The following is a 13,053-nucleotide window of genomic DNA, read 5'->3' on the forward strand; positions in this document are numbered from 1 at the left end:
CAGGCCGCCAGCGGTCAGTCCACTGCCTTCGACAGCTCTCAACACACCTCAAGACCTACATCTGGAGCAAGTACACCCAATATTTCCAGCAGTGGCTCTTCTGCTCCACCTGAATCAAGCATACCCTCCTCCTCAAATGCACTTACATCCATAACTCCTGCGTCCATGTCAAATGCTCCTAACAGTGCTTCGCAGCCGCAGAATGCTTCAGCTCTGCCTTCAATAGGACATGGAAGCCTCACCTCGGTGTCCGGCCTGCCAAATGCACTTCTACCTCAGACTTCTTCAAATAGTGTGATCTTCCCCAATCCACTGGTTAGCATTGCTGCGACCGCTAATGCGCTAGATCCTCTCTCTGCCCTTATGAAGCACCGCAAAGGAAAGCCACCAAATGTATCGGTGTTTGAACCCAAGTCAAGCTCTGAGGATCCCTTTTTTAAACATAAATGTCGATTTTGTGCCAAGGTCTTTGGAAGTGACAGTGCTTTACAAATTCACCTCCGCTCGCATACAGGCGAAAGACCTTTTAAATGTAACATATGCGGAAACCGCTTTTCCACAAAGGGCAATCTGAAAGTTCATTTTCAGAGGCATAAAGAGAAATACCCTCATATTCAGATGAACCCCTATCCTGTTCCAGAATACCTCGATAATGTGCCCACCTGCTCTGGAATCCCATATGGGATGTCGCTGCCCCCTGAGAAGCCGGTCACAACATGGTTGGACAGCAAACCTGTTTTACCAACGGTCCCGACTTCCATCGGGCTGCAGCTGCCCCCAACTATACCCAGTGTGAACAGTTACGGAGACTCTCCAAGTATCACTCCGATGAGCCGGTCACCCCAGAGGCCTTCTCCTGCCTCCAGCGAATGCACTTCTCTATCCCCGAGCCTCAACACTTCTGAGTCAGGTGTTCCAGTGTCTGCTGAATCCCCACAGCCCATTCAGAGCGGCTCATCTCTGACAAAGGCAGAACCTGTCACTCTGCCTCCCATGAGCATGCAGCTTGGGGACATTTCTGCAGGTGGGCAAGTTCCCACAGCTTCGACATCCTCAATTCCTACTGCTGTTACAGACAGTAGCGTTGCAACAAGCCTCCCAAACCCTGTGCTTCCAGCAGTGTCTGACCAGTTTAAGGCAAAGTTTCCATTTGGTGGTCTACTAGACTCTATGCAAACATCAGAAACCTCAAAGCTACAACAGCTCGTGGAAAACATTGATAAGAAGATGACAGATCCAAATCAATGCGTCATTTGTCACCGTGTGCTTAGTTGTCAGAGTGCTCTCAAGATGCATTACAGAACGCATACAGGAGAAAGACCATTTAAATGCAAAATTTGTGGACGTGCCTTTACTACAAAAGGCAATCTAAAAACACATTTTGGAGTTCATCGAGCAAAGCCACCACTTAGAGTACAGCACTCATGTCCTATTTGTCAGAAGAAATTTACAAATGCAGTTGTTCTTCAGCAGCACATTCGTATGCATATGGGTGGGCAAATTCCAAACACACCACTACCAGAGGGCTTCCAGGACGCCATGGACTCAGAGCTTTCCTATGATGAGAAAAATGTTGAGACGCTGAGCAACTTTGATGATGACATTGATGAAAATTCTATGGAAGAGGACCCGGAACTGAAGGACACAGCAAGTGATTCATCCAAACCCCTTATCTCCTACTCTGGGTCATGTCCTTCTTCGCCACCTTCTGTGATTTCCAGTATTGCTGCTTTGGAGAATCAAATGAAAATGATTGATTCTGTCATGAACTGTCAGCAGCTGACCAGTTTAAAATCCATAGAAAATGGATCAGGGGAAAGTGACCATTTGAGCAATGACTCTTCATCAGCCGTTGGTGATCTTGAAAGCCAGAGTGCAGGCAGCCCTGCAATTTCAGAATCTTCTTCCTCCATGCAAGCTTTGTCTCCTGTAAATAGCAATAGTGAAAGTTTCAGATCAAAGTCTCCAGGTCTCAGTAACCAGGAAGAGCCACAAGAAATACAGTTAAAGACAGAAAAACCAGACAGTCCGCCACCCGCAACTGAAAATGGAGGGGCATTAGATCTTACATCCACCAACCCGGGAAGACCAATCATCAAAGAGGAAGCTCCTTTTAGCCTGCTGTTCCTGAACAGAGAACGTGGTAAGTTTAAAAGTACTGTTTGTAATATCTGTGGCAAGCCTTTTGCTTGTAAGAGTGCATTGGAAATTCACTACCGCAGCCATACTAAAGAACGTCCATTTGTTTGTACAGTCTGCAGTCGTGGGTGTTCCACTATGGGTAATTTAAAACAGCACTTACTGACGCACAAATTAAAAGAGCTGCCTTCTCAGTTATTTGAACCCAACTTTACTCTAGGTCCCAGCCAAAGTACTCCTAGCCTGGTCACCAGTACAGCGCCTACCATGATCAAAATGGAAGTGAATGGTCACAGCAAGCCGATCTCTTTGGGTGAGGTTCCCTCGCTTCCAGCTGGAATCCAGGTTCCTGCTGCACCACAGACAGTGATGAGTCCGGGGATCACACCTATGCTGGCACCCCCTCCTCGCCGGACTCCCAAGCAGCACAACTGTCAGTCGTGCGGGAAGACCTTCTCCTCAGCAAGTGCACTGCAGATACATGAGCGCACCCATACTGGTGAAAAACCGTTTGGTTGCACAATCTGTGGTAGAGCTTTTACCACAAAGGGGAATCTTAAGGTAAGAGGCCAAATAAAACTGTAAAGACTTGGGAAGGGGGGCGTGTGGTGTGGTAAAGGCACCGTGCTTGAACTCAGCAGGTTGTAGTGCTAAGTGTGTGCCAAAGATGGGAGACAAGTGAGCTTCAAGGAAATGCTTGCTGTATAGTGGTGGTTATTATGCTTCCACAGTGTTGAAGATGGGGAAGCAGCTGTGCCATGATGTGAACTTTGAAACTGGTTCTGGGTGCATATGCATGTACGTTGTAGTTTACCTGACAGGCATGATGGCACCCACAGTCAGCTGATTGCTGTGTTCTGCAGTTCTTGTGGACTAGCACTGCACACTAACCTTGTTATAAACCAGAAATACAGAGCTTGCTCAGCTCCTTGGGTGCCTCTCAAATTTCCATTTTCTGTTCTGCTTTGCAGCCATTGCAGACCAGAAAAATATTTCCCACTGACGCCTCTTATTCCTGCAGTGTGGGTAACCACCAGGATACAGCCTGGGGAATAAATTTTTAAATGTCCTTTTTTAAAATATTTAATTTCCCAAAATAACCAATGCCTCTGACATGAGACAAATACTATGAAAACAGACAAGATGTAAAAAGGGGAAAGGCAGAAACAAATGCCCATCTCCTAGTAAAAGTAATGTCCTTGATAATCTTTAGCATGTGAAGACTTCCAGCTTGCATGTGAAATTACCTACCCTGAGACAATATGTACTCTTTATTCTTGCAGCGCTGCATTTGTTTTCACTGGGAAGAAACAAATGCACATTGAAAAATTAGTATGGAGCTGGGTTTTCTTTGTGTAGGTTGACTGGGCCTTAGAACTGTCTTAACTGGAATCGATTTGTTTTCAATGTGAATGAGAAGGCATTTTTTAAAAAAGCAAGTGATACTGTAAGTAATAGCATTTCAGGCCAGCCGCCTCACCAGAGCATGCTAACTTAGGGGCACTTCTTGTCCCTGTTTGCTCCGCAGGTTCACATGGGAACTCACATGTGGAATAATGCCCCTGCACGCCGTGGCCGCCGCCTCTCCGTGGAAAACCCCATGGCTCTGCTTGGTGGCGATGCACTCAAGTTCTCAGAGATGTTCCAGAAGGATTTGGCAGCTCGGGCCATGAATGTTGACCCCAATTTTTGGAACCAATATGCTGCAGCTATCACTAATGGACTTGCTATGAAGAACAATGAGATTTCTGTCATACAGAATGGAGGCATTCCCCAGCTCCCAGTAAGTCTAGGTGGAGGTGCCATCCCGCCTCTAAGTAACCTTACCAGTGGCATGGACAAAGCTCGCACAGGCAGCAGCCCTCCAATTGTCAGTCTGGACAAAGCAAGTTCTGAAACGGGAGGCAGTCGTCCATTCACCAGATTTATTGAGGATAATAAAGAGATTGGCATAAATTAAAACCATTCATTCCAAATAACTGTTGGACCTCTACTGGACACAACACTTGTCCTGTTCTGTGTACAGCTTTTGAAGCTAAGCATTAATTTTCTGACCTAAATGCATAGGTTCCCTTTAAAGTTTTACTTATAGTAGAAATGCATAACTTTGTGGCTGCTGAAAAGTTGTCTTGCAAGATCTGCATGGTACTTCTTTCAACAGTGAGTCTGACTGTTACTGAGAACTTTGAAACCTTTCAATTTAACAGAAAACAAGCAAACAAACAAACAAATCATGAGATAACTGCATTAGAAACAGAGAGAGGCTAGTCTACATCCACTTTGCTTCTTACAAAACTTACTATTACCTGAGAAAGGGGGGGCTTCACTACGGCATTCTGTCACTTATTTGCTGGTTTTGTTCAAATTAGTTAGTAACTTGGACTATGTTTTTAGTAGTCTTAATCTTAAATGAGTGATTTAGTACCCCAATGCTGTGTTATTATTACAGTATCCTTGTCTGTAGTATTTATAATGTTAAGATTATGCGGGTAACAGACAATATACTAGCCCCAAACTTAAATGAAGCTTTTGTACTGCAAAATACATCTGGCTATGTGATTTTTTTTTTTAAGCAAGTTTTGTTTTACTATAAATAAGTGGTTTATTTCAATGCAGGCAAAATTGTGAAGTTTATTGGGAAAGATAGCATGCTTTTCATGTGCAAGTACCTGTCAGTAACAAACCTTTTTTTATTTAAGTATTTGTAGCTGCTATGTGGACAGTTGTTCTATTAAATGAAAAAAAAAAAAAAAGTAGTGTGGACTTTAGCTCAATGATTGGAAAGCAAGTTACAGACAAACCTTAGCACCATAAATTATTCACAACATTATAACAGTTGTGAGTAAATTCTCCATGTTATCAAAGCTGTACAATAAAAAGGTAATGTTTGTATAATGTGGTTGCAAACTCTTAATTTATACTATTGCACTTTTAGTATTTTGTATTAGGGAGGTTTGTCTATAATTTGAAACTGAACAAAAACATAAACTATTTTATAAATAGTACTTTGACTTAAGGAATAAGGGGGAGAACCCTCTTGCAGTTTCTTTTTTTTGTTTTAAAGATCTCCATTAACTAAGCAGAAAAGCAGAGAGAACTGTCAGATCCTTAGGAAATACGGGGTCTGCCATTTCTTAAATGGAAATGATTTACTTAACTTTTCTACAGAACCTACTTAAAAGCGTGACCACCCCCAACAGAACTCTGAGACATTTATCTTAGGAGTGTGGTATTAGTACAAGCCTAGGATAGTGGAAGGAGAACATTGTGTAGGCTTAACTTTACTGTAATCTGTTCTGTGTCTTTCACACATACCCACGAGAAAGATGTCAACTGCCTAATAATATAGGAACAAAAATCCTAACTTTTAGACAGCATGAGCAGTAGAACATACAAATATTCTGTATTTATTTCCAACTTATCTTCTCAGATTGCTCCAAAGCACAAAGTAGTCTGAATAATTGAACATAATTTTGTGTTGATTGCAATGTTTAAATTACACTAAGTAAATAAAGGGAGTAGTTCCACTCATAAGCTAGGCTGGGGATGCTGAGAAGACCGGGGCTTAATCAAAACTTGAACAGTGAACGTTTTGTGTACTACCTCATTTTTGTGCATTACGAGCATGTTGGAGTTGACACTATAAACTTCCGCCCCGCAGAATTGCTTGAGGGACTTTATGGGTAGCTGGGTAACAGCTCAAGGAGTTTTATGCCCCTGAAGAATGAATCAGACAGTGAGGTCTTCCCAGTTGAGACTGAAAAATAGGACAATCTTTCTTATACAACAAAAACCATTACTGTAAGAGGATGGACTATTTCTGCCATCGTGTAATGGAGTGAAAAGAGGTTCAAAGACTTATTAGCTGTTTGTTTCTATTGGAAATGAACAATTAACTCTACAGCTCCATTTTCTACAGTGATGAGACAGAGATATATAGATATATGTATCTATACATAAGCAAATTTATATATCTGTTACACCTCTACAACATAACATCTTTTTTTCTGCCACAGTGTGTGGGTGGTTAGGGGTGTTTCCAAGCATTTAAAAAAAGAAAACTAAGGTGACTTAATGTTGCTGTATTTCAGCAATTGAATGTTTTTATTTATCTGTGTCATTTTTGGTGTGACTTTTTTTTTTTGTTAGTATTTGGTACCATGTAGTGTTATCTCTATTCCCTAAAGGATGTGTATAACTTAAAAGATAAAAAATAGAGAAGAAAAAAATGAAAAAGGAAAAAAAGAAAAAATATGTAAAGTGTTGTAAATAAGATGGTCGATGATGGTACAGTAAGACTGTGACCCCGTTTTGTATTCAGGGTTAGGTCATTCCTCTCTGCATGGTGAAGAGAGACACTATTTTTATACTGTGATACCATGTGGGGCTAGGAGCCTCCCTGAACCAGCTGGGAATTGTTACCTAGATCCAATATTTTTTATTATTAAATCTTGTTGGCTTGACACATCTACTGATTGAAATGGATGTCTTAGTCTAGGTTACTATTTTTGTCATATGGAATTGAATAAAATGCAGGATGTAATATTATATCTGAATTGCGTTCCTTGATTATTCTAATAACAGAGCAAGATATGAGACTAAGGTCACTTGTGGTAGATTGGTGTCAATGATTTCTAATCATCACATCTGAAAATCAGAATAAGGTCGACACCTTATATTCAAATGCTATTCTAATATATATTAACAGTACGAAGGAGTAGAATTATTAGTCTCTTTTCCAATGAAAATAAATTGTAAGAGCATTTCTCGCAAGACAGCAGAACAACAACAAAAAACCACATTTTGGAGGGGGAAAACAGCCTTTGGAAGGACTACTGTTTCAAATTGACTGCTTTCTGAACACATATCATGTATTGTCTACCAAAAAGCCTCCTTTTCATGTTGTTTAAACATCTGCATAATATTTACAATACCTCACATGATAAAATTTGGGAACAAATTTATAAGGAGCAGTTAAATTCTAAAATTTTGAAAAAAAAAAGGAAAAAAGTTGACAACTCGCATCCGTTCATTCCAAATGACATAACCTGTACGTTTAAACTCATGACTTTATTTCTTCTTTTTTTCCAAGAGCCTAATTTATCAAAGCATGTCTAACTTTAGCCAAATTATTTTTTCACATTGATTTAAATGAAAGTATTTACAATCTTAAGGTTAGGCATGTGATTAAGTATCTCCTGAAAAAAAAGCTGTATGTTTGAGTAACCTTCAAGCTGCTATAATCCAGTGATGAATGCCTGCTGCATTTAAAACAGACAGAAGATAAATAAAAGAGAAAAATCTGTATTAATCATCTTTCTGTGGCCTTGTTATGAAGATACTCTCTTTTATAAGACCTATCCAAAGAAGGTATGGGTTTCCTCTGATGACTCAACAACAGCAGGTTTGCTCTTGTATTCCTGCATGCACATCCCTGAGCCTTGCTGAGAGAAAACATGATATGCAAAAGAGAAGGAAAGCCAAGGAGCACTCATAGTTATGGTTCTGTTCAAAACACAAGCAGAAAATTACCTGGTTTTCTTCCCCGCCCCCCCCCCCAAAAAAAGGATGAAAGCAGAACGATATCTATTTTTAAATATGTATGGGTTATTTTTTTTATTATAAGAAAACATTGAATAATAAAATGTGCTACACAGATAAAAATGGTCAAAGTCTGTTGAATTAAATGTTTAAAAATAGACCCATGTGGGAACTCTGTATAATTAGAAAAATTACTGGTTATGATTTTTTGAGAGGAGGGTTATTTTACAACATAAAATTTCCAGCAAGGTATTCAAACTCTTCACTTATATTTTTTTCCATGAGTTATTAAAAAGAGCATTTATGACAAATGATTGACATAACTACTCTCCGGCCCTTGTTCTTTTCCTTTTGTATATGTTATCCCTCAGTATGTTACCTGTTCCTTTACCTAGTTTTTTTTCTCTCTCAGCAAATACTTTGTTTTCCTAAAACTGCATTGTGCTGTATTTGTGTTGCCTTTAATTTGTTTCTCTGCATGAACTGTCATTTGGAAGATCTGTGTTTTATTTTTTTTCCTTTTTATCTAATTCTGCAGAATTCAAAAGAGCTGCCTGTTTTTTACATCTGTGTGTAACACTAGTGTATTGAATGATGAAGTCACCAGTGATATGATCAGGTATGTGCGTAGCTCACAGGATTTGCTAACAAACATGCCGTTCACAATCTTTCCTCCAGAAGGCTTGAAATTTGTTAGTGTTGCTGGTATAGGGCAGACACAGATGGTCAGGAGGATGGAAGTCCTGATCCTAACCTTGCTGCACCAACATTTATACCACCGGAATATCCATCAGCTTCAGTGTAGATACTCAAGGTTTATGCCGGTGCCAGAGGGACTGCTTTCAGGTTCAGATGTCTTGCTTCTCTTTACGTGTCATCACACCAATGGCTAGCTATATAGTATATTAACAGTATATCTAAGCAAAAGCATTCTGGACTTTATTTTTAAAAAGGGGGAAAAGATAATACGTATATTTTAGTACATACCACAGAATTATCCCAGTTTTAAAGGAGGTCCTGAAAGCTGAACCTAAAAAAAATATGGCTGTGCCCCTTAATACAGAATTTGATGTCATCATATGAATAATCAATCATTTTTCACATAAATGAGTAAAAGAACCTGTAACATTTGTGCATAAAAGTAGAAGAGTGTGAGAATCTTGCTATGGTTCTGCTGCCTTTGGTAGGCACCAACAGGGAAATGCCTTCCCTTTGCACATATTAAAGGTATCAGCACATTTACAAAAATAGGTTTGTGCATGTCGCAGCACCAATGTATAGTATTTTGTTTTTTCAGAAGGGCGGACGTCTCAATCAACAAAGTGACAAATGTGAAAGCCAAGAGCTTCGGGCTGTATACCACTAATATATTTTAGGGATGTGGGCAAATCACTAATTAGACTCTGATTCTGCTTGAGAATTACAAACTTCTGAGGCTTCTGGGAATCAGGGAGTAAGCTCCCCCTTGCAGAGTCAGCTAGCACCTTGTAGTATTGGGATGAATTGGCCCATCAGTAAAGATGGGGTAATACTTTTGTACCTACCTCACAGGGGTGTTGTGAGGAATAGTTTTATGTTTGTACAGTGTTTCAAAGATGGAAAATGCTTGGTATTATTACTGATTTTAGAGACTTTACAGTACATGTACTATTATTTATTATTTGTACTCCAGTAGTACCTGTCGGCTCCAGTCAGGACTGAGAGGCCTTATCCTAAATGTTGTACACTCACCTACGTGGGTTTTATACTGAATTTTACTCATTTTCCACTGGAGATATTTCATTATCAAGTATCTATTTGATTATTATAGGGTTTTAATTCAATTATTTAGGCCTTCAAATTGTTTTAGACCACAGCAGAGAATTTCCTGGTATCACATTTTGTTTTGAGCTTGTATTGCTTTTCAGAAAAAGTGCACCGATTTTCCATGGATAATCTAGAATCAAATCTTGCTATCAGTGGAATTCTTCTGTATCTTTTTGCCATTAAAGCTAAACATTAAAATAAACGTGTGTGTATATATTATTATACACCAATATATAATATACATGTACCTATAAACATGTATGGATTAAATTTCTTTAGCTGCTTAGAATTAATTTCAAACTGTATATTGAATATTTTGCTCAAGTGTTATCTATTTCAGATGCAATTAAATATTGTTAAATTGTGTTGGCCCTCAGTAAAGACACAAAAATTGGAAATCATGACAATAAAAGAGATATTGTCACTGATTATATTCACAAAGGCTTGTGAGGAAAGTTTCTGCGTCTCAAATGTATTGAAAATCTTCACTAAGTCATAAAAGTCTCTACTTAGATTATGTGGAAACAAACTATTATATCAGGATGAGTCACTCACTGTATATAAGTATGTTAAAATAAATAATTGAATAAGTCCAAAGGTAATGCTTGCTATCATTTGGGTGTTGAATAGGAAGTAATTTGTTTCCCAGATTGGTAAACTATACTTAATATTTTTTTACAAGTAAGAATTACCTGATTTACAATACTGTGTTAAGCAATCTCTTTAGCAGTTGTTCATGCCCTAAATATACTAGGTAAATTAATTCTGTTTATACTCTTGTCTTTCTTATTTGAATATATGGAAAGTTTTGGATTTAGCTTTGTTTAAGGTGTCCTCAGTGATACTAGCCTAACTGATTTCACTCAGGCATACCATGGAGTAAAGGTATGAGTAGTGGTGGGTGAATCTAGTCTAAAGAATCTCTCTTTCTTTTCCTTCTGGGAATCATTGTCCTATCTCCACTGCCCCATTCTGGCTACCTATCCATAGGTTGTTGGCTTTTTTGTGGGTTGATTAGCACTCATGGCTCAGCCAATTTTGTCAAACACTTGGCACTTGTTCTGCTACAACATGCACTTCATAGGGGACCTATTGATGTACTAACATAAGTAATGTGTTTAAGACAGGTTGGTGATGGAGGGTGTAAGTGAACATCTGTGCTAGAATTCCTATGCCATTACCTGTTGTGTGCAGCAAATAAAACGAGCACATAAAAGGATGTGGTCATCAGGTGATGTGGGCACATTTCCACTTGGCTTCTATGACTTATACTCTAAATACCATGCCTGATATAGGAGGTTTGGTTTGTGTTTTTGCTCTTTTAAGCATTCCTAGTAAGAACAGTTATAAGCGGATACCTCAAAGAGGGAAGCACACCTTTCCAGGTAAGAGTTTTGTAGGTAAAACTTGACTGGGACTTGCCTTTTCTTCTGCCCATTTTCTATTAGATTATTCTTCCCAACATAGCTTTCTAGATCACTTCACAGTTAGAATTTAGTCCTTCACCTAGATTTTTGTCTGCCATCATCCCATTCCAAACAGGTTTGCTGAAACCAACGAGATTTACATTAAGACAGTAGCTCATACATCTAATCTCTAGTAGAATCAAATTCCTCATGCATTCTAGAAATTTGCTTTAAAGAAAATTCAGTAAAATCTTCAAAAAGTTGCCTGTGTATCTTGTGTTATTGAATGTGAAATCTGTTCCAACATTTGGCAACAGTCTGGACCAGGATGTAGTACTTTCCTTTACACTGGCCAGCCCAGTGTAAATAAACTTTCTTCATATGTTATCAAGCATCCTATTACAATAGCTGCAATTTCAGCCTCACAGAAGGTAGATAAAATGAGGCTGGTAGTCTCTGCAGCCTACACCTTTCCTCTTTCGCAGACCCTACTATCACCATTAAACAGTTTGCCAATGTTTCAGCTGTGATAATGTATTCTCTGTTTCTCCTCTGTAAAATAACGTGGCTATGCTCATTTCTTTGGTTTCGTTGTCTTTCTGTATATGGCCGTGTTCCTCACATTTTTCTTTTAAGATAGTGTTATATTTGCCCAATGCACATGTCTGTCCTTGTGCCATGTTGATTTCTTTTTTACTTTTGGGGCCAGATCATGTTGTCCTTACTCACATCTCTCCACCTAATTTCAATACATTTCTGTGACTAGAAGATATTGTACAATACAGCAAAACCCAGCACTCTGAAACTCAGATAAAAAGCTGAGATAGAAGTAGATCTCAAGTGAGTACAATAAGCAGATATTTCTTTCTGCCTTTACATCTCCAGTGCTAAATGTAAGAAAAAGAAAAGGATCATACACAACGTGAAAAGCAAACAATATAGATATCATGACAATAGCAGTGTTAAGCACAAATATGGGAACAGTACCAGAATAAAAGACAACAGAAAACAGAAGAATTTGAGATACGAGCACCAGATTTTAAAAATGTACATAATAAAGAATCACAACCACACTTCTATGCAACAAACATGACAGATTTCCCTGATAATCATGAGCTTTATTTCTTTTTTTTTCACAAGGATTCACTTTTCTGAAGCCAACAAGTGCATTTGGGGAAAGCTGAGCAATGTCTCCCTGGGTGCAGCTTCTTGACAGACTTTCTCATAGGGTCAGCAAATTCTTATTCTGATTTGATGAGCTCAGTTGTTAAGGTGTGAGAACTCCTGAAACTGGAAGGATGATCTAGCCAGTATTAAAGGTGCATATCCCAACCACATTTCCAGCTTACCTCTACTCCATGGTCTTAGAAAAAAATGGAATATTTTAGTATTTCTAAAGCTTATGATAGAGCTCCAAAACAGGAATGAAAATGACTCTTAGCACACCCGGATAATCACAGCTATAAAAGGCCTTATTCTAATCTCTTTAACCTAGCACAGGTATTATTCTAATTTCTACAGAATCACTCCTGATTTACACCGGTATAAGCAAATTCAAACAGCCCTAGTGATTGTATCATACCTTTTTCATTGGAGCAAGACCAGCAAAGCCTGTCACAGCAAATATTTCTGTCCTGAGGAGGGAAATGTGCTTTTAGGTGGAGTCATTTTCCATCATGCCTTTGCAAAGCTGTAGTTTTCATGTCACTGGAATTAATTCTTTATCAGACCACTCCTTTCAGTCTCAGTTTCACTCTTGCGATTAAAAGGCACTGGAACATGCTGCCCAGCTTGGGGAGGTGGTTGAGTCATGATCCCTGGAGGTATTTAAAAGATGGGTAGATGAAGTGGTCAGGGAAATAGTTTAGTAGTGGATGGGTACGGTTGGACTCCATGATCTCTAAGGTCTTTTCCAACCAAGCGATTCTATGATTCTATGATAATAATTTGACTCCTCTTATGTGGTTACATAGTTCATGTTTCATGCTTCTGGGAAGCTGGGATTCATCCACCAACTCTCATAGGGAAAAGAGAAACACTGCTTGTGAGTTTTCTAAGAGTTTTCTCTTGATTCAGTGAAGCTGACAGAACGTATTTTAGAACCTGTCTATTCTCTACTTTATCTAGGTGTGTTACATTTTTGTTCTGGCATAAGAATATA

At 39.0% G+C, this 13,053-nt stretch overlaps 1 protein-coding gene across 2 annotated transcripts in view; it reads left to right on the plus strand.

Moving 5' to 3' along the window:
• The window catches only part of SALL3 (spalt like transcription factor 3), a 22,919-nt gene extending 15,224 nt beyond the window's left edge, over positions 1–7,695 (plus strand). For both annotated transcript variants that reach the window (XM_069853749.1, XM_069853750.1), the window contains exons 2-4: positions 1–2,143; positions 2,360–2,700; positions 3,668–7,695. The exon at positions 1–2,143 is cut by the window's left edge. In XM_069853749.1, the coding sequence (XP_069709850.1) occupies positions 1–2,143; positions 2,360–2,700; positions 3,668–4,099 (2,916 nt within the window). In that variant the 3' untranslated portion in view covers positions 4,100–7,695. The remainder of the gene's footprint in view (positions 2,144–2,359; positions 2,701–3,667) is intronic.
• The last annotated feature ends 5,358 nt before the right edge of the window (positions 7,696–13,053 follow it).

Source organism: Phaenicophaeus curvirostris, chromosome 3, assembly GCF_032191515.1.
Source record: "Phaenicophaeus curvirostris isolate KB17595 chromosome 3, BPBGC_Pcur_1.0, whole genome shotgun sequence".
Taxonomy (NCBI): domain Eukaryota; kingdom Metazoa; phylum Chordata; class Aves; order Cuculiformes; family Cuculidae; genus Phaenicophaeus; species Phaenicophaeus curvirostris.